Source organism: Raphanus sativus, chromosome 2, assembly GCF_000801105.2.
Source record: "Raphanus sativus cultivar WK10039 chromosome 2, ASM80110v3, whole genome shotgun sequence".
Taxonomy (NCBI): Eukaryota; Viridiplantae; Streptophyta; class Magnoliopsida; order Brassicales; family Brassicaceae; genus Raphanus; species Raphanus sativus.
The window spans coordinates 37,634,381-37,646,468 of NC_079512.1; the positions used below are offsets into that span (position 1 = coordinate 37,634,381).

Consider the following 12,088-nt stretch of genomic DNA (forward strand, 5'->3'; position numbering starts at 1 on the left):
TCCGCCACTGCTGGTAATTCGTAAAACTGTTCTGACAAATGCAGTAGTAGTCTGAAAAATGACTGTTGGTGTGGTAGTTTTCTCGGGATTTTAGCATAAAATAGTGCCACTTGAAGTAGTTATAAACATAAAATAGATTAGGCGAGTAATGTCAAGAATAAGACAGCCTACCGTCCCTCCAGATCATATAGAGGCGCTCTTACTTGTATTCTTCTCACGATCATATATAGTCTCTTGCAAATAGAAATTCATAATTTCATTACACCACATCTCTAATAATTAAGTGCGACGCAATTATATGGTACCTATACAATATTTTTAGACTTATTCTTAGGTTCACCCCCTAAGGTAAACCTTTAGGTTCACCAACCAATAGGATTTAAGTATTTCTTATTTAATATTTAAAAAAAAAAGAAACAAAATCTTGTTAAATTATATTATGTTTTTAAAATAAATAGCTAAAAATAAACAAAATAGTAATAATTGAAAAAAAAAGATTTTTTTAATTTTTAAAACTATGATTCATCCAACGGTTTAGTGTTTACCCAAGGGTTTAGGGTTTCTCAAGGGTTTAGGGTTTAGTATTTAGGGTTTAGGGTTTAGTATTTTGGGTTTAGAGTTTTTATTAAAAAAAATTTTTGCAACTACAACTATTTTTATTTATTTTTAGCTATTTATTTGAAAACATAATATAATTTAACAATATTTTATTTACTTTTTTAAAAAATATTAAATATAAAATACTTGAATCCTATTGGTTGGTGAATCTAAAGGTTCACCCTAGGGGGTGAACCCAAGAATAACTCATATTTTTATACACACATATATTCATTACACGATTTATGACCCTAATAAATTAGAATCCATACCTATTCAATCACTAGCGTAACGTTTTGGTGTTCACGCTCGATAACGAGATTTTTTTCGTGGCATGCATGATTTCATTTGATCCATTATTAAATGAATTCTATCTTTGGTTGACAACTCATATGATTATTAATTTATTACTCGTCGTTGGCACGTTGCCCTCTTCCAATCAATATCGATGTTTATTTATTGTCTTTAAATGTATCATTATCTAACAAGGCTTTATAATATTGATTTTGACGATAGTACCGTTTTTCTTTGATTTTGACGATAATCCACTATTTGGATAAAAGTTTTTTAAACACTTTACAGCTTTCAATAATTATAAACATTTTTCATAATCGACTTTGCTATATTTATTGATTTGTAATAAAGCAAATTTATAGACTATAATTTTTTAATCAGATGGTCTAGTTAAAAAGAAAGCTTTTATATAACGATTTATTTTCTTCATAAATTTTGGTAGTTGGCTTTTTCCATGTTGAGTTATGCAGCATCAGTTAATGTGGATGATGACTAGTGATCAGTTAATATATTTATTTTGTGAATTATGATACTAGTGAATATTAATTACATTACTGCTGTTACGACAAAACGAATTCAAAAACATAAAACCAGTAGTTAATAACACCGAACAACTTTTTGACAAATGAAACAAGATTACTCAACGTTCCGATTTTATATAGTTTAAAATTGTCGGATCAGCGAGTTTGTAAGGTTTTCAAATTGTTTTTGGTACGTAGTCTTCTCCGTTGATAGTCATCTCTGTCTTCTCTTTTAGTTTTGCAATTTTTTTCTTTGTTTTAATGTTTAGAGACTAATTCAAAAAACAAAGATTAGTTTTCTTAATGTTTTTTTTATTCAGTTCTTATTCAGCCTATACTTAACTGCATTCGAATCCAATTAATCGGGTTGATTTGTATTTCAATACTAGCATGTTAAATGCAAAGGTAAACGTGTGCGCGTGTACGCCTTCTTTCTTATGATTCGTGTCTTGTAATAAAGCATGCATGAATCCTCTGCAATATAGAAAAATAGTTGCAAGATAAAACTACATGTTAGTTATAAACCTTATTAAAAAACTGTAAGATAAATCTTATCTTAAATGTCTGTACAAGTTCAAAATTAAAACGTAAACGAAAACGTGCTTAACCATTATGGTCCGAACATAATGATGAAGGTGATAATAACTGATAACCATGCTTGCCCTACTTACAAGATTCACTTATTCATACCGGCACAATCTCATGATCGGTGTATTTGATTAAGTATAAACCTTCACAGTTAAAACTAACTCCGATTTTCTAGATCATAAACATATTTATGGTGTACTTAAAATTATTGTATCATATTAATCACTAGTATAAATAAATGGGTTTTTTTTTTTTGATAATCCAGTATCCGACCACTAAGCGTGATCGACTAGCCCACCGGGCCTAAGCCCATGCCATTACAGGATTTTTAAGCCTCCACTTAAGGGCCCTGGTTACGCGAAGTGGTCTGGAAGGCGTAGCCAACGCGGATCGAACCCAGGGCGGGCACTCCAGCCGGAGTTCCTTTACCACTAGGCCAACACGCGTTGGTTATAAATAAATGGGTTCAATAGAGATAATCATATGGTTACATGATTACATCGATCTAGTTTGTCTAGCCAACTAAATATCTCGAATGTTTAACTGTTATCCAACTATTTTAACTATATTTTCATTTGATTAATATATATCATGCTTAAACTATAGATGAAATTGGATATTTTCTCAAGTATGCTTCGTTTCTGCGATAGAATAATATAATACGTATATCTATCTTGACCAACAAGCTGAGGTTTAAATGTATCATTGAGAAAATAGTATTAAATTTTAACTTAAGATACACGCATATATTTGTCTCTGGTCGTGTTCGATATGATTATAAGTATATAAATGTGTATTATAACATTGTTTTGTTTAACAATATCTATATAAAGACCAATACTAGGTTTATATTAAGCCTCTTTTCATCTTTTCCGTCTCTAACTTGATTGGATTCCTTCACTTTTGTCCCACAGTACAGCCTACAATTTAGCAATCTGAATATTGATTAGGACCACTTTTCTCTTTTTTCGTAATCTTCTCTTTTGATTTTAGTCTGTATTAGTACATGGTAAAGCTATGATGAGGACATTCTATTAATTATTTTCCTCTTTTATATGTTTAGATGTTGAAACTCATGCATACAGAACAAAAGAATTAAAGAAACTGTTAAATAAAGCAAGAGAACAAATCTCTCATGTTGAAGTATCCGGTTAACACGATTTTGAATGTTATTTTATTCAGACAACCTAAATAAATAATAATTTTCACATTTTGCCTCGCGCAGTTTTTACTATTTTTACAGGATTTAAAAATCATTCGCATGATCGTGTGTTAACAACTAATTCTACTTTTTGTAGATTAAAATGTTCAAATAATCAAAGAAATTCAAAAACTAAATTCCTCATTATTGAGTTTAAATCAATGGAATGGCAGAAATTCAAAAACTAAAATGCTAGTATTTAAAGAAAAGAAGAGAGGGGTCCTTATGTTGGCCACTTTGGAATGGCAGCACTCAATATTCATACGACCATTTCTTAACTAATTATTACATTTAAAATAAGACAAGATATTTTTTAGCTTAGGTGTTGACAAAAAAAGCAGCTTAGGTAATAATCATAGGACCCTCTAATAAATTTTGTATAAATCAAAATTATGAAAATGACATACTAAGAGATCCACACTTTTATTCAAATCACTCAGTGATTCTTATCTTCTTTCAATAGTATAAATAATTGTTGTAAAATCATAATTCTGATCATATTATCCTCAGCTTAATCTCAAATTATATAATCCAAGAAGCAGAGGTAACAATGTATTTACAAACTATATACTTCCTTTTAAAAAAAAAAAAGTCTTTACACCTCTGAGACTTCAGGGGAGGATGGTTTGGAAACTACATTAGACAACCAATCCAACAAAGCTACGTTTACAGCTTCAGGGACTTCGTCATGAGGACAATGCCCTGCTTGTAAGTGCACCAGGGATGAGTTGGAGTAAAACGCTTTGATTTTCTCGGCTTTAGCAGGACCAACCCACGGGTCAAGATCTCCCCAAAGCAACAGAAGCGGGCAAGTCATCTTACTTAGAACACTGTCTAAAGTGTATCTACTCTGGTTCGTTAAGAACCTTGTCATCAACCTATAAGACGTTTTTAACAAACAAAAAAACAACAGTTAGGTTAGTCCCTTTATGTGTATCAAAACAGAGTAGGTGTTTTGTAGTACTACTACCTGTAGTATACTTCTCCAGCATTTGGGTCTGTTGCAGGTTTTGAAATGGATTCAACGAGGTAGTCATCAACGTTAGCAGCGTTTATGTACACCTGGCAATAAGAAAACTTGAGTACAAAAAGTAACAAACTTTAAAGAAAATTTAACAAAAAGTCACTCAGCAAGACATTACACTCTTTAAGACAGATTCGATACGAGAAGGCTGCTTGGCTTGCCAGAACAAGAACCCAAGAACCACGCGTTGGAAGATCTCTTTGAGTGGCTTAACTATAAACTTGGTTAACGCGGAGGGCTCCTCAGCTTCCTCTTGCTTTCTACTCTCGGATGCAAACTGTCCTGCAGAGTTTAGAAGCGCAACTCCTGTGACTTGCTCTGGTAATCCCACCGCAACTGACAAAGCTGTGAATCCCCCCAGGCTGTGCATAAAAAGTTCGTTTCAGTTATACGGATTTTGACAAAAAAAAAGAGCGATAGAGAGTAATTTTACCTGTTTCCAACGACAACAGATGGCTCTTTGACAATCTCTTTGATGAAGTCAATAACTTGATCAGTCCAAACCATGGCATCATACTCTATGAGAGCTTTGTCACTCCATCCGAAACCGAGTAAGTCCAAGGCGTACACTTTGTACTTCTTTGCCAGTTCAGGAATGTTATACCTAATACAATTACAGTCTCAGTGTCCCCAATTCAAGAGAGAGTCATAGTCTAAATGATTTGGATGTTAGTATGTTACCTCCAGTGAAAGACAGAAGCACCAAAGCCATGAATAAGAACAAGAGGCAAGCCTTCTCCTTGAACCACATAATGAATCTTGTGACCTCTCCATTCCCAAAAGTTATATCCTTCTGGCTTAAAAGCTAATCTCTCCCCACCTAAAAAAAGAATCATCATCCCAATTAAAGAGAGAAGAAGCCAAAAAGCCACAATCTTTAACATTAAAGCTTCCAGATTTCAAACCTTGAATTGGCTGAGAAGCAGCTGATGGTGGTGAAGGAGGAGTGCCCATGACTGAAACTCCAGAAGCAACGATCCCTCCTCTCACTGCAAAACCCCTTCTGCTGATTTCACATTTGTTACCTTCATTGCAAAAAGATCAAAACTTTTAATGAGATTCAAGCTTAATCTGATGAAAGGTGTTGTTTTAAAAAGCTTACTTGGTCGACGAGTTTGAGCAGGGAAGGTGGGACTTTTAGATAATGAGCTGAATAGTTCTGTTCTAACAGACGGTGTTACAGCGCATGAAGCCGACATCGGTTGATTCTCACAGAAAAACAACCTTAAACTATGTTACCAAGCGGACAATGAGAAACATATGTCTCAGAATAATTCTTGTGAGCTAAAAAGATGCACCGAGTGTGTGTGGGTGAACTTCAGAGAGAGTTGTGGCGACGCCTGAGCCAGACAAATCGAACCTTCTATACGAGACAGAGTGTTTACGGAAATTGATATTTTATTGGTTTAGCAGTAAAACCCGGTAATCTCGAATTATCTTAACCGGACGGTATAATGTGCAATCTCTGCAACAACAAGTAGATCCCTCAGTCATATATACTCAAAACCATGACAAAATATACGTTCGACTAGTTTTACATTGTGAAATTAAACTTTTCTAACTAATCATACAAAAAATATCTAGATTAATATGAAAACACATGAAAAAACCTCTAAAAATCAATTAGAAAATTAGATTAACATATTGTGAAAAACAAAAAGAACATGATTAACTCTAAAATGTTGCAAACTGATCTGATTTCTTCCCCTGATGTTTACTGGGCTGGGCTTTTAAAATGTTGTATCTTTTTAATTTGGGTTGGTGACCTAATCATGTAAATGGGCTGTACTATTTGTTCTTCTTTATTTTGATGGAAGGCCAATTCTCAAAAACATGATATCTCTAAGTTTTAGATTATGCAACTAAACTTTTCTAATGAACCATAAAAATGTTTTAATATATTTTATTTAAAAAACGATTTAGAAAAAGTTATCCTCTATATTAAAAATCTTTAGAAAAATATATGTAAATGGAGAAAAGAGTAAATAAATAAATTACAAAAGGCTTGAAAATCACTAATAGGAGAAATTAAAAAAAAAAAGAGCCAGAAAAGAGAAAGGAAGAGAGAAGAGATGATACCAAAAGAAAGAGGAGGTTTTGGTGATTGTGTCATTCGTCGTTCGTTGATGAGAATGATTATTACAGTCCACAAAATCTGCGAACCAAGAGACCTGGAACATAGAAGAGACTAAAACCATGCTGAGGGGGTGTTTTGTTGCGGCGAAGAAAGAAAGAAGGGATATACTGATTTTAGTTGTCTTGACGATATTGTTTGAGAAGAATGAAAGTTTTGGTGTTTGTGTGTGTTGTATTTATAGAGTAGAGATATAACGGTAACTTTTACCAAAAATAAAAGATATAGCCGTTATACTTTTTTGAGAATTGTAACGTTTACTTTTACTGTCACAGTTAGTTGGCGTACAACTTTCAACTACACTTGCATTAATCGAAGCTTCACTTAGTGAAAAGTGAAACGGTTACTTTTACTGTCTATCTCCGTACTTCGTCTATTGGTTGAAAATTCATCTGAGTTTTTCTCTGAAGATTTTGGGACTACACTTACAACTACACTTGCATTAAGGAGGCTCATTGGATTGGTATCAACATATACAAACCTAAATCAACAAAGACAAGAACCACAAAAAATATCTGTAACTTTCCGTAAACTAAGTTAGAATTAAAAAAAAAACAGCCTAACTAAATCTATCTTTTCTTCTTCTTTAGAATTGAGAAACTGAGTCCAAATAGACCAGATTTCTTTGGAGATGGTGTTGTTATTATTGGTTCTTGATGCATAGATGGAGTAACAATCTGTGAAGTAGCTGTAGCAGTTGGGGGTTCTTCTTCTTCTCTGTTGAAATCTACTTCCTCAAGAGCTCTAAGCAATTCTGACGCACCCACCTTAGCTTCCTCTGTTCCATTGTTTGATATCAAGAAAAGAGATGGATAAATATCAACACCTTCTCTCACAACAAGGTTGCAATACTCTATCTTCTCCACACATAGCTGTAACAGGATGGAGATTGCATTCTCTTGCTCCTCTGGCACACTTGAGTCCAACAACTCAGCTACTGAAGCTAAACAACTCGGTGTCTCGGTTACACAAACACGGCCTTTCTCGGTGTTGCAGATGTTCCTCAGAATGATGATGGAGTGTTTGCTGAATACGCTTTGTTGCAAGAAAGATGTGAGCTTCTGAACGAAACCGAGAGTTACCATTTCCAGACAAATCTCATTGCTTGTGGAGAGGTTCTTGAGTGTGATCATAGCTTGTTCTTGGAGATGTTCTGCTCCAGACTCGACCATCTTCAAAAGAGAAGAGAGGGAGCCTGATGAAGTTATCTTGGAGAGACTATGCGGCTGGTTAGAGAGAACCTCAAGTACATTGAGAGCTTCTTCAGCTACTAATAACTCAAACCCTAGAAAAATAGATAACGTTTCAAACACGTCTTCTTCCAAGGCCTCTATAGCCCTTCTGTTTCCACTGAGGAAAGTGAACAGCAAATCCAACCCACTCTTTATTATGTCTCCATTGGTGCCAGCAGCATTCTTCAAGAACGTGATAAGTGGCTCAAGAAACTTACTCGGTGACATAGACTGAAAAGCTCTAGAGTTGTGCTCAAAACGTTTTCTTACATCTTGAATGGTCTTGACCTGAGCATCCCATGGAAGCTTGGTGAGTTCACATAAAGGCTCTATCTCCACCTCGCTTTGACTAGAGTCTGTGACTTCAGTTCCTGACTCAGAATCTATGGTCTGCATTGGCATGAAGTAACCGCCCTTTGACATCTTAGAGTAGGAAGGTGAATCAGTTGAAAAGCTTGAGCTGAAGTCCCTACTCGAGAAGTCAAGATTGTACAGAGAGCTTCCAAAACTAGCTATGGAGAAGTCAAGATTGTGGGAAGACCTTGTGTGCTTTGTTGCTGGATCTTGAACATCAAGACCGTTCTTGGAGCACCACTTTGATATATGTTCCTTCATGGCTACGTTTGGCTTCATTGTGAAGTCATCTAGTGTCCTTCTTGATCTAGGACATGTCTCATTGCCTTCATCAAACCATTTCTGAATCTGCATCCTCTCAAAAGTGTGGCCTGAGGAGATGATGATAGGATCATACATGACGGTAAGAGAAAGTGGGCATTTAAAATTCTCAGGAAGTGTAGCGTTGTGTTCCTCAGAACACCCTGCTTCCGCAGCACTAACACACACAGAATGATTCACAGGCTGAATCTGTGTGAAAGAGATCTCTTTGTGATCTCTCCAGATGATCTTCTCATGCTTCTTCAAAAGACAGACAAGGTACTTCAGAATCTGTCTCTTGTTCACTTCACACTCGCCTAGTTTCGAGAAGAGTGACTTCAGGGATCTTCTCTCAAGCACAATGGCCTCAGGTGTTGAAAGCTGGAGCTTCAGTGCTGCATATTGGAAATCTCTGACCTCATCAGAAGAAACAGAGGAGGTTGTGCTCCGTTGCATGAGCTCTCTAATAGCTTTACCAGCATCTTCTTCAGATGATTCTAGAGCCAACACAGTTGACCTAAGATCTTGGACTACATGAGTTATCTGCAAAGCAAAACTCTTATTAGTGATTCTGCATTTATCATAGAAAAAAAGAAACATAGTTTGCTACACAAACCTTAGTAGCCAAAACAGTAGGTACCATGCTTCTGATGTCACTTAAGCTTTGCTCTAATAACTTTTTGGCTCTACAAGCTCTTAAGAGTATAGCATCTCCTGTTATTGCCTGAAATAATGTACATTTGCAAAAAAAAAAAATTATTTTGTTTATATTTTTTGCAAAGAGTTTAGCTTAAGATAATGTGAGAGGAACAAACCATGTAGAGTTTGCTGGATTCACTGCAGTACTGGAGAAGCAGCTTAGCTTTCTCCAAAGCTTTGTTGATCAAACATAGAGTATGTATCCCTGTGGAGGACCCTGGTCGAGCATCTTCTATATCAGGAAAGATTCTCATGACCCTATCAACTAAGTTCTTTAACTCTAAGCACATGGAAGAATGCATCTGAAACAGAGTAAGATCAAAAATATTATTACAGACAAAAAAAAGATAAAATAAAAGAGATTCTTGAAACCAACCTTGTAGGAATGAGGCAACTTCTCTATCCGTTGAGGGATATTAATTCCCATCTAAACAACACGTTTCTCAATTCTGCAAGTTTGATAAACATATAAAAGAGAAGAAATATTTTTGAATCTTTTGGATAAAAATGATATGATATGAGTTGGCCTCTTAGGGAAGAGAAGAGAGAAAAGAAACAGAAACTGCGAGTGTTAAAGTAACAGCTTTTGGTGAATGACGGCCGAGTTTAAATCGTTGAGCTTTCGAATTAAAATAGGACAAACAATAATTGGGCTGTGACTGATTCTAAGTGACCGCGTTTAGGTCCAAAGGGGATTGTTTAACATCGTGAGAGTGCCGTGTCAAGCGCAGACGAAATTGAAAGGACGAGGTCTTAGTGCTCGTAATAGTCAGGTCAACCCATGCAACACACATTTTATATTTTTTGTAGTGATTTACATAACTTTTTATCGCTTTTTTCTTTTCTATTTATTTTTGCCCTACAGAATAGGAAACTTCTGATAGAGATTGATCGCGATGTAACTAAGATTGTTTTTTTTTTGCTAGTGCTTTTGATATATTTATGGTGTTTAAGTAAATCTTGGTTATATTTACCTTACTATTTCATGGTGGATAGAGATTAAGTAAACTATAAATTCTATGATGTCAAATGCACCTTTGTTTGTAAAGTGTCAATATGCGCATAAAACAAACTCTTTTTCAACCGTACTTATTCAAATTACTTTTTATTGCAAATTAATAGATAAGTAGTGTTAATTGTCATATATAAGCATTACGTTCAAGTTGGGTCGTTTCACATTTTTTGGTTTATTCGATTGCATCATACATTTTTGTATTTGTTTGCATCATACAATCTTGTCAAAATGAACAAAAGAAAACAAAACATATTATCACTACAATTGGGTCCCAGGGTGGCTCCATGCAAAAAGAAATCTACCCTATCACCAATAGATGTATTCAAAACCACCCATAATTTTTTTTTTTTCAAAAAAAAAACACCCATAATTTAGTAAAGCTAATACGTCATTTAGATATCTTTAGTCACTCATTAATAAACTATACATACTGTAAAATATCATTACAAACAAGACGTGCTAATAATGTCAGTTTTTGATAGAGTAGATCTGTTGTGTAGCTTTGATAATTGCAACTGCGAAATATTTTTGTGTTATAAAAAAAAACAGCTTGACGTCAATCCGAAATTTGTGGGAAATTTAGTTTGTTCAATTACCCTTACGATGAGACTAAAATACTGACAACATAGAAGAGTGGATATAATCACATCACATTCGATTAGTGAGATAGAATACTTTCTTATGACCACAACCTTCGCAAACGCAAATTATTGTGACTTTGGAATTGTTCGTCGCATTCCATTGACTGGTCTACCTTTTATTCTTCTTCCACCTGCTAAATGCCAACGGGTAAGTTGAGATATTTTTTTCTAAATGAAATTGTAGGTGATGAATAATATAGCTCATGATAATTTATGATAATCTCTTTATACTAGTAGTAGTATAGTAACTAAATTTAGCTGAATAAATTATAATAATAATGTAGAAAAATTATTCAAGCACTGAAATTTCAAAGACTGTTATCTTGGGTTTATCTAGAGTTAACTTTAGAGAATATTACTAAACTTGATGATAGATGATGGTTAACAATATTGTCAGTGGTTGGTAGTAGAAAAATCATGAGTTTTAAAATTATGATGTCTTCCTCGTAGCAAAGAAAAAGAAGAAGGATGGGTGTTTATTTGTTTTCGATTTGATAAAGGTGTATCGTAATATGGACACAACATCAATGTCTCTGTGTGAATGCATTGCATGCTTCTTATTGGCCAAATCAAGAAAAAGAATTTGTTTTCTGATGTAACATGCTTGAGAGCTTTTAGGCTGAGTCTCTAACCTAAAGTCTGAATTAGTTTCTTAGAAAACGTATATTATCTGGATTTTATGAATGACAAATGAATTAAAATATGGTAGAGAAGGGTTATCCAGTTTGTTAATCTTTTTTTGTAGCAAAGAAACAAAGATCCAGTTTATTAATTTCGACCAATAAAACAGCAGTAGGTTACGCTACTTAGGGAAATTTTAGGTCTAGTCAACTATTTGGTAAACTATATATGCTATCCCAAAGCGTATAATATGATCGGCTCCACCTACTCATTGACAAGCGACAACTACTCTCATCCTCACAACAAAAGATGGTTTAATTAATTTCCAATCGCTTTAGATAATATATCAAATTAATCCTTGGGATGTTCTTTCGCCCGTATGATAATTAAGTTCGATTATTTTGTAGGTTTTGGTTAGGTATGGCACACGGTAAGAGTTGGGCGTAGAAATAAATATCCAATAGCTCTATAGGTTAGATTTTTTTTTTATGGTCAATTGTCTATAGATAGGTTAGATGAAAGTACATTTTAACGCGCAAGCGTCTTTTCTAGAACATTTTAAAACATTTTTAGACAATTGACCAAAAATGTTATAACACACATACGAAGAGATCAGCCAAAAATATTATAAATTATGATTCGATGAGATGCGTTTGTCATGTTTTCATTTTAGGGAATTTGCATCTTCTATACACAGCTTTCTCCATATTTAAGGGAATGCCTCAAATCTCATACAATGGTACTTTATTGCTCGAGAGCAAAGTTGTCCCATGTGCATTTACCTAATTTTACAAATTATTTGGGGTTTCCAGCAAATTGACTCCATTTTACACTAAAAGATAAAAAAAAATATTACCATGCATTAGG

The 12,088-nt window shown here is 34.4% G+C and overlaps 2 protein-coding genes across 2 annotated transcripts; both read right to left on the reverse strand.

The window, feature by feature from the left end:
• Window positions 1-3,707: 3,707 nt before the first annotated feature.
• On the reverse strand, window positions 3,708-6,500 carry LOC108841588 (pheophytinase, chloroplastic-like). The gene is made up of 8 exons (XM_018614336.2): window positions 6,305-6,500; window positions 5,328-5,690; window positions 5,131-5,250; window positions 4,907-5,045; window positions 4,659-4,829; window positions 4,344-4,587; window positions 4,172-4,263; window positions 3,708-4,079 (listed from the first exon to the last, which is right to left on the reverse strand). The coding sequence occupies exons 2-8, from the start codon at window positions 5,422-5,424 to the stop codon at window positions 3,797-3,799; spliced, it is 1,146 nt and encodes a 381-aa protein (XP_018469838.1). The 5' UTR covers window positions 5,425-5,690; window positions 6,305-6,500; the 3' UTR covers window positions 3,708-3,796.
• Window positions 6,501-6,779: 279 nt separating this feature from the next.
• LOC108841599 (U-box domain-containing protein 5) lies at window positions 6,780-9,663 on the reverse strand. The gene is made up of 4 exons (XM_018614348.2): window positions 9,321-9,663; window positions 9,061-9,246; window positions 8,862-8,969; window positions 6,780-8,788 (listed from the first exon to the last, which is right to left on the reverse strand). Exons 1-4 carry the CDS (start codon window positions 9,369-9,371, stop codon window positions 6,929-6,931), a joined length of 2,205 nt encoding a protein of 734 aa, XP_018469850.1. The 5' UTR covers window positions 9,372-9,663; the 3' UTR covers window positions 6,780-6,928.
• Between the last annotated feature and the right edge of the window lie 2,425 nt (window positions 9,664-12,088).